The sequence below is a fragment of the Falco peregrinus genome, chromosome 4 (genome assembly GCF_023634155.1).
Source record: "Falco peregrinus isolate bFalPer1 chromosome 4, bFalPer1.pri, whole genome shotgun sequence".
In the NCBI taxonomy this organism is placed as follows: domain Eukaryota; kingdom Metazoa; phylum Chordata; class Aves; order Falconiformes; family Falconidae; genus Falco; species Falco peregrinus.
The window spans coordinates 99141892-99159987 of NC_073724.1; the positions used below are offsets into that span (position 1 = coordinate 99141892).

At 36.0% G+C, this 18096-nt stretch overlaps 1 protein-coding gene across 11 annotated transcripts in view; it reads right to left on the bottom strand.

The window, feature by feature from the left end:
* Positions 1–18096, bottom strand: part of PAN3 (poly(A) specific ribonuclease subunit PAN3) — an 81975-nt gene that overhangs the window by 19441 nt on the left and 44438 nt on the right. For 4 of the 11 annotated variants that reach the window (XM_055802715.1, XM_055802717.1, XM_055802711.1 and 1 more), the window contains 7 exons: positions 17518–17668; positions 9320–9567; positions 8637–8741; positions 7946–8003; positions 6654–6815; positions 6377–6493; positions 6170–6280 (listed from right to left, as the gene is read on the bottom strand). In XM_055802715.1, coding sequence (XP_055658690.1) covers positions 6170–6280; positions 6377–6493; positions 6654–6815; positions 7946–8003; positions 8637–8741; positions 9320–9567; positions 17518–17668 — 952 coding nt within the window. Of the gene's footprint in view, positions 1–5125; positions 5520–6169; positions 6281–6376; positions 6494–6653; positions 6816–7945; positions 8004–8636; positions 8742–9319; positions 9568–17517; positions 17669–18096 lie in introns of those variants that run through there. The other 7 variants (XM_055802716.1, XM_055802713.1, XM_055802719.1 and 4 more) reach the window with 5 other exon arrangements.

The window sequence follows — 18096 nt, forward strand, 5'->3', positions numbered from 1 at the left end:
TTTACTACTGGAAAGACTCGCCTGAGACTACAGCTGAATCTAGACTGCTGCTTTCAGACTAGCTGACTGCACCCCACGCTCCCATGTGCTAAAGGTACAGGCTAAAGCACTGGAAGAGTAAGTTTTGAAATGCCCTCTTTCATATTTATCCGTTCAAAACAAGGGAGATTAAAAGCAGTTCAGTTTGCTGCAATGCTGACTTCAAAGTATGTCCCATGAGGCCCATCAGGCCTGCCACAGATGGCACTTGAGCAAGGACCCAAGGAGATGAGACCTGAAAGTTCACTCTACAAGCAAAACACAGTTGAAAGCTTTCCAAACTGTTGAACACAGTTGAAAACATCACAAGAAGACAGTATTACAAAAATTATCAGAATTTACTCCAAAAAGTGGTATTTTAGAGGTTGATTTGAAAAAGGCTTTCCACCACAGGCCAAATCCACAGCATGCAAAAATTCAGATTATGTTCTTCCCACCTACTGCAGGGCAGACTCACCCTTCCCACTACTTTCATCTCTCCAAGATGCTGAACATAGATACTAATGGAGAAGATTAAAAATGTAAGAACTGCCATTTCAAAAACACAGGTTATCCATTATTTTTCCTTGCCATATTAAGATAAAAATAATTCTCAGCATTTTTAAGTGCTGCACTATGACATTCTCAATGGAAAAAGAAGCACACCCTTTGCACTCATGTACGTATGTATACTTCTTTTTCATTTGTCAAAAATGCATTCAAATGAAATTCAGTTCAAATGAAATTCCAGAGCAAGGGGAAAGGCGAGGATAGTCCTGGGGTCAGAAGGAAGAGCTGGGACCACTTGCAGAAGGACCTGTTTTACATCATCACGAACACTGTGAGAAAGCATGCTAACGAACAGCAATTCTCATCAGACAGTTATGAAAAGAAAAATAAGAAGCCCAACAAAAGATTTAGCTGCTACTACACTGAACCTCTCAGGCCTGCAAATCAGTCTTTATATTGAGAACTGTGAATTGTTCAGTGTTTGCCTGCTGTTCCTGAGTTAAAGTACTGAAAAGTCAAATACAGTAGCCTTCACTTCTTCCCTTTCTCCAGGGAAACCTGGGCTTTGGTTTTACGTTTCCCAATTTTCAATATACAGAAAGGTTCTGAACTGCTAGCACAGCACCACACTTTGTAAAAGATCTGAAGATACTGAAAACTTGAATTTACTTTGAAAAAGTTGCAGTTTTTGGCAAAGGTATTTTAGGATAATTATTGGTTACATATTTTGTCATCAACAATATCACGTTGACTTTCAATATTCACATATTCTTTCTGCTCATCACAGTAAGTACACAACATTTGGTTTTTCAATGGAAGAGGTTTTTTATGAAAAAAACATACAGCAACTGGGGATGCAAAAACTGTTGTCAGCAGTGAAGTCCATTTTTGTGCATTACATATTACTATTAATGTGTCCAAAGGTAAACAAGGTCCAGGAAACTTGCCTATCTTCATTAGACAGTGTTTGTTTGCTGAAAAGCAGAATCTGTGGTGCTGAAAACTATTAATAGCATGTACACCAATGTTTAGTTACTCAGAACATTTTTAATAAACAGACCAAAGGACATATCAAAGGCATGCTTATCTCTGCCAACCACAAACACTCATCAGGACAAAGAAAGAAAAAAAACAAACTTGCAGGCACCAGTGCATAGTTACTGTTAATTTGCCAGGATTTTCTAGTTGGCAGTTTTAAAGTACATACATTCAGAATGTGGTTTACCATTTAATTATTGGACTGGTAAAGACAACATTTCAACAATTTTGGGTTAACTTGCTAATTTAAGGAGAACAACATTTCCGCAGAGATAAATGCACTAACATGTACAACAATCTGAAGTTAAGAAATATCAGAAAGGTGGAAGAAAACCAACAGGTTCCAGAACAACAGATTTAATGTTTAGATACTTTTGATAGAAATAAGTGCATTGAGGAAATATGAGGAATAAGAATCAAACAAAAAGGAACTTTTCAAATAAATGTCCTCCAAGTAACAACTAACTGAAAAGTCAGGCTCCTGATTTTAAAACTTGTGTAAATTTAGTAAAATATGACAGAACAATATCAAATTATCACACTGTACCACCTGAAGAAAGAGGATATTTCATTGCATAAAGACCACAAGCAATAAATTCTATAGCATTCAGTACTAACAAAGACATTAGTTTACAGTATAAAAATAAACATGAGCTGCTATTTTCCCCCCCCACACCAAATCCCTTCCAAAGTAGTTCTGTTACAGGGTCTGTAAATAATATGGCAAAAACAAAAAGAAAAAACCGAGACTGACCACACTGACACTAGTGACATGCAAGACAGCTATGTAAACCATAATCCTCATCTTTTAACTGTCAAAGTCTCGTGATGCCAACTGGAGTGTTCAACATAAATAAGGTTGCATACCTGAAATCAAATTCTGAGTTCACTGATCAGGTTCACAGTGTTGTGCCTCCTAAAACCTTTAAAAGCAATTGTACTAATCTGGGCCTCATGCTGCAGAGTACCCAACTTCCATCCATTCCCCTGCTTCTCTTGGGAGTCTCCTCTAGGCAGGCAGACGGCCAAGAAACTCTGTGAGGGGATGGAGAAAGGATCCGTGAAGGCAGGCAATTCTGAGAAATCAAGTTATAGGTATGCAATCTTATTTTCTCTCAAATTGCTCTTTCTACTGAAGACCAGTCTAGAAAGCAGCAGTTACCAAAAAAGAAAGGCCAAAGCAAAGATGTGCAGAAAGATTTGGCAAAATTTGGGGATTTCCGGTGACTTTTTTTCTAATTTATCTCATAAAAAGACTGGAAGAGCAGGTAATGAGAAGTGCCACAGGCAGGAGAGTGTTATCTCCCTTACATATCCCTCTAAGTTCTGCTGCAACAGTTCATTTTAATTAAATACTTTGATTTGGCTCAACAGAAATTGATGTTGTTTCCAATTTCAAAGACCATCTCTGCCTACAGAAAGAAGCTGTAGTAGGTCAAATAAATGGTTCAGATAGCCCAGTAGTCTGTTTCAAGGACACATACACTAAAATCAGAAAAGCAGCCTGCAACAGATACCTGAGCATATGAACATAAACAAATAGAATATTCTACTAGCCTCCGATGATTTGCAGCTCGGAGAACTCTTGAGCTAGAGATAGTCTCTTTGCAGTTAGCAGTCCAAGTGTTTCTTCACCATGAGTAAGCCCACTTTCCCCTTGAACCCAGGCAAATGTCCAGAGTAACCTCTGACAAAGTTCCATGGCTTAATTATCTTTACACAGGTTTTTTATTTGCTACCTGGCTAGTTTCATTTGTCAGTCACTAGTTTTAGACTGGAAGAAATAGCAAACTATTGATGCTTATTCCTTTTGTCTTTATCTCTGATGATTTTTGAGACATCTACCATATTCCAATCATTTTTAACCTCATCATATTCCTGTCTGTCTTTAAGAGCATGAAAAGTACTATTTCACTTCGCTGTTCTTACACAGAAGCTGTTCCATGCCTTTGATCATCCATCCCTGTCACCTCTTCTCAACTTCTTTGCTGTTGCTCTACACCCTTCAAAATGTGTAAGGAGGACCACAACTACAGACATGAGTCTATGATGCTCCCACAACTTGAATACAGTATCCTCCATTTCACTGTTTATTCTTTTCTTAATTATCTCCAACAATGCATGTCCTATTTACTGGAATGACTTTTTTTTTTTTTTTAAGGACATGACTGCCCTTTCTAGAAGCAAAAAATTCTTTTCCAGTGTGGCAAAAGAATGTGTCCCCAAAAATTTTATTATAACTTCTATTATTTCATCCTGAAAAGACATACATTCTTCTATAATACTCTAGACAGGTATAAAAACACAAGGTATAAAAATTCAGCAAGAGGACAATATTTTCCTTAATCTACGGAACTTCAGCCCCAGATCTATTATTGAGTGGGAAAAGCCACAGAAGCCATCATTTTATGCTTAAAGCTAGAATTAACATTTTCCCTTGATCACAGCAGTTTATATTGCATCACCTGCTAGATTATTACCAAGAGTCCCAGTCTTGTAAGATCCTTCTGCAATCCATCACAAATGGCCTTTGTTTTTAACAATCCAAATAATTTGGTATTATCAGCAAACTTTGCCAGACTTATTTATCTTCAGCGCAAACAAGTGAATGTGTTAAGAAATACAACTCCCAGCACATATTCTTGTGAGACCCCATCAGTGATCTCCCTTCACAGTAAAAATCAACTGTTCACTCTTACTGTTTCTTATCTTCTTCTAACCAGTTATTAACTTGAGGACTTTCTCTTTTTTTCTTATGGTCACTTAGACTCTTTTAGAGACTGACAAACTTCATTGAAAACCTGAGATCTTATCTACTGGATCTTTGTTCAAAGAACTTTGATAGATTAAGGAGACATGACTGCCCTTTCTAGAAGCAAAAAATTCTTTTCCATTGTAACAAAAGAATGTGTCCCCAAAAATCTTATTATAACTTCTATTATTTTATCTAGAACAGACATCATTCTTCTATAATACCCTAGAGGTACAAAAACACAACAAGGACTGATTTACATGGAAATTGAAAACCATGGGTGGGAGGGAGACACTCAGAAGTCTAGTCCTGCACATAACAGTTATTAACCTGGCAGCAGGTGTTCCAAGTTTATCCTGCCAAATTAGTTTCACATCAGGCTCACTGAATTTGTAATCGTGTTCTTTAACTTGCCACAGGGTATGATGAGTCAAAATAGAGCTTCCTCTGAGATATTACCACCAAAACCAATGGTGGAACTCAAGTTCAAACCTCACTTACACTGGTCAGCTCAGTGCAAAGCCAGTGGGAATTATTTAGTACATAAGGGATCTACAAGCATCTGAATGTATTCACACACCATCAATCCATTATACTCTATCAGAACTACCAGACAGCCAAGTAAAGTTTTCCATGTCAACCTTTGAAACAGAATGAATTCACAGCTACAGGTTCTAATTTCAAAAGGCAGAAGAAATAAGAAACTTTAGCTTCTGCTTCTCTTCATACACTTGCCAGCCTAAAGATATTCAGGGAACATCTAGGCTAATAAAACAAGCAAGGCCAGGTCATAGTCTTCTGGTCATCCCTACGGCTGGATCTAATTTCAGGGTTGGTCCAACATCAAGCAGGAAGTTGGGCCAAATGAGTTCCAAGGGTATCTTCCCACCCCAAGTCTTTCTGTGATTCCATTCAGCTGTGACCATCTCTCTTCCTCAGCATGGCACTGGGCTTTACTAACAGCTTTGGCCTGTTGTGTTCCAGACAACACCTGGATGCAGTATGTGGGACTGCATGGGCCACGAACTGGTCTTAAGAGACAGTATGATTGGCAGCATACTGTTTTGGAGAGTAAGAGGCTTTAACCATATAGATATGAGCTCTGCTGAGTGACCTGTGGAGCCACAGACCATGCTGCGACAGATTTTATTTATGAATGCAGATGTAGCTTTAGAGACTCCTTTGAAGCCATAGTATAGATCTGAAAAAAAAAAATAAATCAGACCCATGATGTGAAGTTTGTGTCTGAAAAATATGTTACAGGGATTTTTCAATCCATTTCTTAACTTGTACTTCACATTTCAAAACATTAAATAACACACTGTCTAATTAGTCCTCATAATACTTTATGAGGAAAAAAAGAATTTGTAGGTGGAGTGCACCTGAACAGCAAGCATCAGATCAATACAGTATGTGTCTTTTACAACTTTGGAAATACCTCCAGTAAGTGTCAGGTATCACCTGGTGACAGACCTGCAATAGGACCCCAGAGTTCTTGACTCCCAATCCCGTTCAAATTTATTTCCCTATCAAAGAACTGTAATGCCCTTACAAACTGATGTCAGTTTTGCAATCTAGTCATAAGTCAAATGTGACTAGAAAAGTAAATTGTTCATTGTTAGAGTTTTACCTTAACTTTTAACTCTACTTACACTTTTGGTTTTTTAAAGAAAATATATATATATTCAGAAATTTTAAAATAGAAAATGAAGAAGAGTTCTCTGATCCCAGTCAGCTTATGATATGACAGAACCAATTAGCTAAAAAATTAAGTTGAACAACTATTTCTGACCAGCTATATTCTGCTTAAGAATTGGAAATAGTTTACAGACATATCGTATGATAATGTACCTTCCTTACCCCACTTTCGTTTTGTGAAATAGGCATCAGCACTAGGGTCATTGAAGTGTCTGCTCATCATAGTCTCACCTCCAGCGTGAAAATCATAGGCAAACACAAGAGCTTAAAAATAGAAACATGTGACAATTACTAACTCAAGCATATTTAGAAAAAGTCTCAACACATCGATTGGCAGGAGGGGGAAATCAAAACACTTACAATGTTCTCCAAACGCTTTAGTGGTAAACACTTCACGCAAAGTTACTATATTTGAGTGCTGAATTTTTTTCCACATGTCAACCAATACCATGCACTTTGTGTTAACAAGACGAAAACCTAGAAAAGAACAAAAACCATGGTTTAAAACGCAATTTTTGGGGGGAGAATTTTTTGCTTTAACATTTCTTCTGGAACTACTGAAAAGCAACCAGACATTAAAATATGACTAGCATGCTTAGGAATGCCAGCCCTATTAAGACAACTCAATTTTTCTCACCATGTATCCTCCGAAGGCAATATGGCAGGTCATCTTTACTATTTACAGCTTTATAGCATGATGTAATGTACCCAAAGTTGCTTGTTTTCTGTATCCGATTGGGTGGTGGCAGTGGTTCCAAAGGAAAGAGACTGTGGTAGCTGTCCACTTCCGCAGGAACTGCTGAAATCAGTTTATATACAGAAACATATTATGCATGAGTTGACTTCGAGAAAGTTATTATAGCAGCAGAGAAGATTAAAATGACTGTTATTAATACATAAATTCCTTGCATCATCTTTGAGGTTCATGTAAAGTTAAAATCCACTATTTTTGCTTCCATGTCAATATACAGGTTCCTGGAAAAGATTCCACAGTGCTAAAGTAACTGTCTTCAGAAAAACAGTTACACCAAGTAAAATCAACAGAATAGATGTGCAGTTCCATCTGCCATTTTCTCATCTACCTTAAACATTCACCCTTCTGAATGACCTTTCTTTGGTGTTTTTTTAATGCACAGTTTCATAAATAAGCACTGATTACCAGAAAGGCTTCATACCACTGTAAGAACCCGATTTTCATCACAGAAAAGCAAATCTTAATCTTACATGTTTTAATATACAGGTTTAGAAGAGAGAAAGAGGTGCTGAAGGTTTACAAATCAGATTAAAAGATTGGCCTTGCAAGAAGACATACACTTGTATTTCATCTGGATTAGTAAACTAAACTGCATTTTTTTACTGTGTCATTACCATACTAAACACACATTTGGGAAGTAAGGATACTGCAACCAAAAAAAGTGATGTTTAAATCAAGTTGGACACAGTCAACTAAGTTCTCCAAAAGCCACATTACAGGGAATAGTATATGCTTCTCTTGGTTGACAACTAGTACAAAGCCTTCTTTGACATACCAGGCAATTCACTTCAAAACAAATTTGCTAGTTTATATGCAGCCTTTGAAAATACTAGGTATTCCTTTAAAGGATGCACGTATGTTCAAAGTAATATAATACTGTTCTTCAGGAGGCTTTATTACCTTAATATTTTTTCCTTTTCAGCAATTTTAAGTATTCCCAATCATTAAGAGATTTCAAAACAAGAAAATTACAGAAGAAAAAGAGAATAGCTACAACAAAGAAATTTCAAATCTCTGAAATACTTTGGTTATCCACAGCCCAGGCTGATGATTAAGGCTTCATGATAAACTAACATCAGGTGGTGGGTTTTTGTAAGATGTTGTTACTACTGTTGAGTATGTATGGTTGCAGAGCAATATGGTCACAGTTTAGTTTATAAGAAACACTTACTTACCAGGAATATCAGCCTGATCAATCTGGGCCATAGTTATTAAGTGTCTGTTGATCAGTTCCTGAAGAACAAATCAAAGTCAAGCTTTGAACATTTTAATTCAGCTCATCATTTTTGGTAAGTTAACAGTAGTACACTGTCTTTGAAGTACCAGCTGCTTGTCCTAAAATCAGGAGTTGATGCAAATGTCCAGGGCAAGGGAGAAGACCAATAGCTTGAAAACGTTAATGACAAAATATACAAATCCTTGAAGGAAGGAGCTGCAGAAGACACATTTGCTAGAGCTAGCACTGACAGAAGCACCTAGTACAGTAAAGCTGAAATAAGTAACAGTCCGAGCCAGCACTCGGCAAAGGGCTCATCAACTAACACCTGCATATACTTTCATTTCAGTGGAAGACTTTAAAACTGGATAGGATTACAGCTTAAAGGAATGCTATGTAAATGACAATACACAAGAAGTAAGAATACTTAGCTGAATAGTAAATCATGGCATGCAGGTTAGATTGAAGTAACATATGTTGTAACCCACCCTCACCCGCTGCTGTACTCCATCCGTTATAGGACTTATTTTTTAAATTCTCCACAGGGAAAACTGACTGCACAGATGAGTGGCTATTTCTCTTCTACTATTAGTAGTTTTATAGGTTTTGCCAAAATACGCAATTTTCCTTTAAAATCTTTATCATCTTACCTGCCTGAGCTCATCTGCCATGAAGAAGGAAGGTGCATTAGCTTTCGGCTGCATGTAAGCAACATGAGGTGCAGCTGGATGGTAAATGTGGTAGTTTGGAAATACCTGAAGACAAAATATTTTAAGCAGCAGTTTAAAATCCTTAAGTATAGGGAAAACAAACAGTTTCGTCACCCTTTTAGTCAACTACTGAACTACAAAGTCTTCAAGCACAGTACATTACAAATGTACTGTCAGATACATTAGTTTCCTTATGTGATATTCACTACTCACAACTGCAAGGGGGAGCTGTATGTATGTACACAGTTGTTATGTTTTTCTAACTGTCTTTTCCCCTCCGCTGTAAATGTGAGAGTTATTTAACCTATCATAAAGAAAAAAGCAATCTGGATTTCTGATGTTTTGTCATTATGTATGTATCCACTGAGATACAAAATGTTTTCTTTTGATTGCTGTATTAAAAAAAAAATCCAAAATTCTACACAGAAGTAAATGAAAAACACATACATTCTCTGGCCCTTAAATTACTGTTATTTTTATTATTTTGGAGAACAATTACAACAGTTAAATGGCCAAATCTTCATACAAAGTAAGAGTTTCAGAGTGTTAAGATTAATCTCTGTAACATCAACTAACTCAGCATTTGGAAACTCCATACACTTCAGTATCAAAAGCAAACATACCATTCCCGTGAGAGGTGCTGGAGTTGTATCAGTATAGAAGTATGTTGTTCCACCCACTGTTTCCTTCTGGATCACCTGGCCAGTAGATGGAGGCTGAGACACAGCATTAGCGACAGAAGCAGAGGCACTAGTAGGCACCATATAGTTTGCTGGGTTAGGAGTATGACTTCTTCTTCGAGGAGCAGGAGATGTATGAGGAGTTATTTTGGGGGAATGAAGAGGAGAAGATCCTGCTGACAGTGACATTCCTTAAAGGAATACAAGAAGATACTGTTGATCAAATCTGTCATCAAAAAAAAATTAGCAATTTGACAAAACCAGTCTTAACTACCAATAATATTCTGAACAGGCGAGACGCTTAAGGATTGCTACATCTATATGAAGAGTTAAGAGGTAAAACCTTAAGAGCAAGACTGAAGAGAACTTTCCTAAAACTCTTAAGAGAGAAAAGACTTCAGAACTTATGATCTATGTATGAAGAACTGGAGTGAAAGACATAGGAGGAGTAGAAAGGCAGAGACTAATCAAATTAATGCTGTGTCTAAAAGAGGGTTTATTAAACTGCAAAAAAAAATATTAATGGCTGTATGATAAGTGAACGTTTACATAAGTTACATGAGAAGTCAATGGTTCCTAAGCTGTAACTCACTTCATTATGTGTATACCTTTCTAGAACCAACTCCACAGCTATGAATATTAATAGACAGATCTCCAGTAACTACAGCACACAAATAAGCAATACACTATATGCTACTTTCAATGATTTCAGGAGAAAATTTACCTGTTTTCCTATATTTATTATATTCAAAAAAAATCATTCTTCAAAAAAATATCTTTGATAAGCAAAGCTAGGTAAATTCTCAGGATATGAAGTCTGTTACACATTCATGCTGAGATTTTCAGATTTATTTAAAATCATTGTACTGACTAGTATTCACCTTTGATATTACAAAGACAGCTCAACTGAAGCTTGAGAAGCTCAGCTTTTAAACAAAGTACATCAGAGGGGAAAAATAAGGGCAACATTTTGCATACACACTTTTTAGTCACCAAAACCTAGTTTAGGTAGTTCAAGAGTTACGGTATGCAGAATTCTCATATATGCTTATTTATAAAAGTTTAGGTGTCAAACTAAGCTTTCAGAGTGCTGCTGAAGAGAAAACCTTTTAAAAAACTCCTATTATTACTAGCAAAAGATCCTAGATATTCAGGTGTTCAGATTAACAACAAGGAGAGCACCTTTGAAATATATTGTTGCTTAATTCAGACTGGGATGTACTTTCTCTTTAACAGTCAGAATTATATTAGTCATACTGAATTCTTTTTACAAAAAGATATAAAACTTCTATACCTAATGCTGTATTGACAGCTGAGAATTCTTCTCAAATTAAGAATGTGGTTAGTTATTACTCAGATACTTTCTGAAATTACTCCTATTTATAAACTCTGGTAACTTATTTAAGCAAGTATCTCACTAATAAAAGCAAGAACAACTTCTTTTTTTCATACACACTTTAGTTACAAAAAAATTGTTTAGCTACTTCAGTCAAGAGTTACCGTATGCAGAGTTCTCAACATGCATCATCAGAAAAATTTAGGAGTGTTTTTACACTCATGTCTTGCCCCTAAAGTAGTCGCATCCCTCCTACATTTAATTTTTTCTTTTCTTTTAAACAAGCCACAGAAACAAATAACAATGTTAGTATTAGCGGTTTACTCAATAGTTAGGGAAAAATGATTTTGAGGCTGGATTATCCTAATGACATTACAGAATATTTGTAACCTTTCATTTAGCTCCAACCATTTACTACTTTAACATCTCAAAAACTATGCCTATTAAGTCACCACAATTATTTCTTTTGCTCTTGAAAAGTGAATAGTTCCAACAAAATAAGCATGATTTTTTAATGCAAACCATAGGTAAATCTTACTCCTTTCTCTTTAGTTGGGTCTCTTCAGTCATTTATTCTTCTTTTATAAAAATATAAAATTAAGAATATAAGAATACCAAAAATTATAAAAATAAGTCTGTATTTTTCTTGGCCAGAACTTTTCCTTGTATTAACACATGTACATGTGTGCGTACACACACCTTATAGATAAGCAATATGATGGAATAACTGCTTGCTGATTAGTGTATTAACTCAATAAGACGTGAATTATAATAGGCACTTCTTAATGTTCAATTGTTAAAGTACTTCTGAATGGTAATATTAGTCTCCTAAAAATCTGTTTACAAATCAACTGTACGACAGTAAAATGTTATGCATTGTGCACCAACTTATGCTGCAAGAGAAAGTAAGTTTTCATTAAATTAAAAGTTGCCTTGAACGAGTGAGTAACAAATAATTCAACAGGTACTGTATAGATGGTTACATTTTTAACAGAAGACTAGAACATGAATGCACTCTTAATCCACTGGAGGAAAAGAGCAATTTCAAAGGAAAGAATGCATTACTATTGAGATGTAAAGGATGGCTAATTGAAGTGGCCATAAAACTGAAGCAGATCTGTGATTTGTGTCTATGATTTTCAAGGGATTCTCTTCATCTAGGGAAAGTTATTAACATGTCTTTTTTGCTGTATTCCAGTAAAACATAGTATTAACTGAAGTCCTTGCAAGCATGTAATCTCTGCCCAGATAGGAATAACTGGCTTCAAGAAACTTGTGTTTCAGTAAAATACTCAACCATAGGAATGAGGAAAATCCAGCAGCCCTCATGTACACTAAAGAAGAATGAACCAAAAGCTTCTTTACTTTCAAATAAAAACTATACATATAAGATACAGTATACTGTAAATCTTATCTTAGAAATGAAAGTGATGACTGTAACCTCACTGAAACTATGTTGTGACCTACTGCAAGTTTCTCAGAAAAAAAAAAAAGTAAATCTATCCCTAGGAGTTCTTACTGACACAATCTCCAGCAATTTCCACTTTAACATTTACTTTTTAAAAAAACTATTCCTGCCTAAGAACAGTTACAAACAAAAATCCTTAATGTCTTTGCTTGGCTGTTAATGCGTGACTGAAAGAAGATAGTTACACAAATCCTTTCAAATGCCCTTCCAGCCTCAGTTAGGTCTGATTTTGGAAGGACATTGAGAGTTCAATGAAAATCATCTGTTGGACAGAACATATGGACTTTTCATTTGCCAATATACATAGTAAGTTGAAGATATGAAAGAAGTCTGACTACAGTTTGGTTTTATATTACTGGAACCATATACTACAAGTTACAAAAGCTTGCTGCTAGTGCTGTGGTGGGTACCAATAGGCTGAGGCAGCAAATATTGAAGGTGCTAAGATTCCTCTGAGAGACTTACATTAAATTCTGCAGTCTAAATAAATATTAAAAGTCCAATATCACACAATAAAGAAAAAGCTTAATACAGTGAAAATTATGCATAGCTAAGCATGTAATCAAGTGTACAAACTCAAGCAGTTCTCACTAACTTCATTAGTATTTTAATCAGTTAAAACCTTACTAGTATTAGTATCTAACCACAACAAAATAGAATTAGAAGAAAATAAAGGAAAATGGCTTATTAAAAGGTGACCATATACTCCTACTGACTCACACTGATGGAAAAAGACTACTGAATATATGATGGTAACAATGGGGTGAATATGGAACTACCCCTCACAGAATTAGATAAGCTGTTTCCAATAGCACAATTAGCATAAACACTTACTTAAAGGCCTGAGAAAAAAAAACAGGGTTTGAATAAACTAATTAGTTTATATATAAATAAAAATATATATTTTATGCATCATACCAGTGATCCTGACAAAAAACATTTTTCAGCTTTCCCTATGACAGAGTTCAACATTCCCCCTATATTAAAATGAAAATGCCAGCAGCACTAAAACACCAAAAAGCCTGCTTCAAATTGTTCTTCCTGAGACTTATCTACCAGTAAAGGTGGCTATCCATTCCTTGCCTCAGTGAATCTTAACACCCTTCATGAAGAAGTCAAATACTATCTTGAAAGGTAAACTGCAACGAGAAAGGGCTTCTTTCACTTCACAATTATTTACATCCAAGAAACAGTGTCACGGTATGCAGCTGTTATGGTATCACACCAACATGGAAATGGTTGCGGGATTTGAAGGTCTTCACAACATTCACAGCAACTGTGCAGGCTACCTACACATACCTGGAGTTCCTGCTGCTATTCTCATTTTAGGTAGGTAAAGTGATCATATTTACATATCCCTCTCTATCGTTATATTTTCATTTCTTGCATTGTTTATTATTTTTGAAGTTTTACTGTGACTGAGGAAAAGGAAGTGGCAGAATTTGAAATGAATTTGAGACAGTGGTCGAAGATATTTTATGGGATAAACGCTTTAATAAAGCTTTGTGGCATACAATGTATTTGATTTCAATGCTAGGATATATTTTGGGTCTGTGAAATCATACAGATAAACAGGATCAAAGAAAGGGCATCACACATGAACTCTCATTACGGACTCAGTGCCTATAGTTTTTGGATTCAATGAGAGTTTACAACTTACTGAAGCAGGATTTCATTAAGCTCATGCATATGCAAATCGGCTGGCCTATAACAAACACTTATTTAAAAAACTAAGTTTTGCTTACAAATTTATTCATCTACAACCATATCCCTATGCCTCTGTGGCTTGTAACACAGAGGTCAAAAATTAAACATTTAATATTTTATCACCTTAATGTTCTGTACTTTAGAGATACTCTAGACTACTAGGTACATTTTGAGGAATGGCAAATTGAAGCAAATAACAGAACCAGACTATTTCAGAAACTTACAGCAGCATCCTTAAATTCATTAAATACTTATTTTTATTATAAGCTTTCTATCAGGTCATCAGCATTGTAGCTGTGTATTTCTAAATTAATTAAATCTCCTTAATTCCCTAAACAACTTTGAGTCATCAGTTCCTCCTCAATTTTATTTGGGGAAAAACACGTAACTTTACAGCCTCTTTGTCTCATCCCTTTCTTGCATCACTCTGGAACAACTGTGGAACTTCCTCCGCACAATGCTACACCATACTTGATACAGGAGGTTGGAACAACCTCTCAGGCCTTAGGCCACTCAAACCACCTCAGCTGAAAGTGCTCCAGCTGAAGTCACAAACCCTGAGACGGCCATCATCAATGGAAATGTGTCAACTGGACACAAGCACATCACCTTTATGCTCCTGGCTCCTAAGCCTGCATGTTCAGACTGGCAGCAGAAATGGGATCTATAACATTCTACATAAGCTCAGAGCCTGTCTTGGACTAAATACAGAAGCAACAGCAATCTGCTGTAATTTCCATTGTTGACAAAGGCATCACTCTTTAGCTATAACCTAGCTTAAGCAAACCCAAACCAGGCAAGGATTTTCTCTGCTGGGGGCTATACATCTGTTCTCTCTCAAGTTTAACACAGCAGTGATGTCTTATCACTCCAACGATGTTTATTAATTTCTTTCATACACCTTGGTGTATATTTTAATGGCACTGTTACTCTGAAACTACTACACAGAAGTGGCTAGGATAAGCTTGTTAGCAAAAGTACTATTTGAAGGTTGTCAACAACTCACTAAATTTCCCATACAAATGATAAACAGAATGTGTTTGGTAGCAAGGGAATGGAAAGAACAAAAATATGGTATTATCCAGGGGCTCATAAGGAAAGAAAGTTTGGAGATGGTGAAGGAGATCTGTTCAAAGCTCTTCAATAGGACATTTTTCTCCAGCTATTTGTATCAGTTGCATTTTATCTCACTATGTTTTTGTCTTCTATTAAAGGATACGGAGATGACTACTGACTGTGTTGAGATTATGCTAGAATGCACTTATCTAAGTAAATACATGCAGAAGTAGCAGCAACCTCCTTCCATGCTATGCCCTAATGGATGTGTCAGGTATGGATACTATTAAAGTACATCGGGTTTCAGTTGTCATTTTTTCCAGTATTTCTGCAGTCCTATTGATAAAACAGGCAGAACAAATATTTTCCAGGGACAATCAATTTTGTGACCAGTCATCTGTGAAATACTAAATATCAAAAGTGAGTTTCATTTACACCTATCTTTAGGGATATCTCAATAATTAGATATGTGAAAGAACTTAAATTTTTCCATCCTCAAGAGGAAAATCAAAAGATTGTTATCATCTACCTACTTTGTTATGTGTGAACTAACCTGTAGAACTTTTAACAAATTATTGCTAATACATTTCACTATTTCATAAATATTAATTTCTTCCAGTACCCTGTGAGCCAATATAAGCAATCTTGATCTCATTCAAATGCTTAAATCTTACATGTTTCCTAAAAGTTATTCTACTGGAGAGTATATACCATTTAACTAGAAGGAGACTTCTCTTTATTTAAAGGAAAATTCTTATTAAACTCTTTATATGGGTTTCATTTGAATGTTGTTTCCACTTATTGAAAGCTAACAGCCCAACAAGAATTTTTAATTACAATTTCAGGAGATACTAAATTTTTTTGTTCTATTATACAGTATGACTTAAATGGTGAAACATCCCCACACAAGTAGTGCTTTCTTATTTAACAGCCTAGTCTTTCAGAAAGAGCACCTCCTAACCTGTCTTGAGGCAACAGAAGTTTTTATGGATGTATACTATTGACAGCTAAACCATTTAAATAAAAATGTCTGAGTATTATTTACACAGGACACTTAGGTTCAGAGAATTCTGCACTCAGTGTAGAAGAAGCAGCTTCTAAAGAAATTCAGAGCACCCAATCCAGATCCCTACTTTGAACTATATTCTCCTTCTTAATTATACAGGAAGAGCAGGGAAACAAGCCAACTCTGCCTGAAGTTAGCTCTCATGAGGCATCAATATTTCTAAGGTTCAGGTTGTTGAGCAAAGTTCTTCCATCAGTTACTTATCTTTTCAAGTATTCCTTACAGATAGTAAGGAGATCAGACTGAAGGATCCCTGAGACCTCACTGGACATTTTCCAGAAGCAGACCATTTTACCATATTCTATTTAATCCTTTATACACTTTTCAATCCAGGTGACAAGGCTGAGAGGCATATAAACACAACAGTTTTCCAGTAACACTGTACAGCACAATATAGTACAAATCACAGTACTGCAACATGTTTATTTGGTCAGCAGAAGCACCACTTTCCTAGCCTGTTCTGATAGCTGTAACATACAAGCTAAGTGCTGGCTTCTTAAATTGACACAGATATATTCTCTGGCATCAGGAAAGATGGAAGTTCAGTTTAACAGATGGTAGTTGCCAATACTGGTTTAAAAACCCAAACATTTACAATATTTGCCCCTCTGCCTTTGGCAGCTACCTAATGCCTTCTTATCAGTCACAAGAAATTGCCAAAGGTTTAAGTGCACACAGAAACTCGCCAAAGGATCTGTGATGTGTAATATCCAGATCTGCTGATGGTTCTATCTTATAAATATTTTCTTTAAAAAGAGTTACTAGAATTAAGCTAACTTTTTTACAATCAGAAGTCCAAAAGATGCATAAAGAGCTTGATCTTTTTAAGTGTGAATGAAAAAATCTCTGTCACTCAGAATTGTATGACTGCATAGAACACATTTCAGTAAGAGTTTTAAAGATGGGAAATAATCATAAATTGGTCTTAAAAGTGAGATTACATATGACAGATCAATAACAACACTACTGTGCTGGCAAAATTATTTTAGAATAAGCTTGTCTTCCACTTTTTCTTTTTCATCGAGATTTTAAAGTCCCTGTATATACTTATTAACATTGAAAATCATTACTTCTAGATTACATACTCTAGAAACAAATGAAAAAAGCAGATCAGCGTGTGGCAATCAGAGCACATATTCACTGTAGACTGCACTGCATTTCCAGACTAGGGGTAGTTTAAATGATCTTCAGGTACTGTTGTAGCAAAGATTGCATAGAGCACAGTTCATGATAACTCAGCACCCCGTTCCCCCAAAAATGGCAGAGAAAGCTGGGCTGAGTTTATTTCAGTACTGCTGTGGCTGAACAGTTGTTATAGCCTGCAGTGTGATTTCCATACTACTGGAAGATAAACCCCGAGTTCCTGCACTTCTTATATGCTTGAAAACTGTCTTAAAGGAGGTGGCTGCATTTATACCTACCTGATAAAGCTGATTACTATCTATACAGCGTTATGTTTGACATTAAGTTAAAAGCAACTGTACCGCAAATCATTACTCTCAACTTACCTGGTGCTAGCCCAGCAGTAGCAGGACTTCCCATGGAGGGGTGAGAGAACAAGGCTTGTGAGAAGGCAGACATACTTGACTGGGATACATTACTCAGCCTAGAGGTTGATCCTCCTTTAGGAATAAATTCACTTGCAGAAGGATTTGGTGTCTGTTTAAAAACAAATGTAAATTAAGTATTTTAAATGTGAAGAGATGGACAGTGTCTACTCGGTATAAAATATTTTCTAGGCAAGCCCACCGAGCACAGAGGATATATTTAAGTTATATACAGCTTGCTGACAAGAACAGCATATACTGGAAACTGGTCTGCATGAACAAACTTAAATGTTTTTCTAGCTTATGTCTCAAATAGCATTAGCAAGCTTTCCACATGAACAGCTGATGTATGAGTTCATACAAACACTTTGCAAAGGCTTTCCATAAGCATTACATTATCAAGTTGGAGAACAGACTTGACATTGAGAAAACCTTGCTAACTGCTACAGACTGCTCCTATATGACTTCAGCAATTTCATTTCAAAGTAAGTAGCAGTTTCAAATTAAAGCAGTAAAAACGACTGCTGCTAAAGAAGTCAT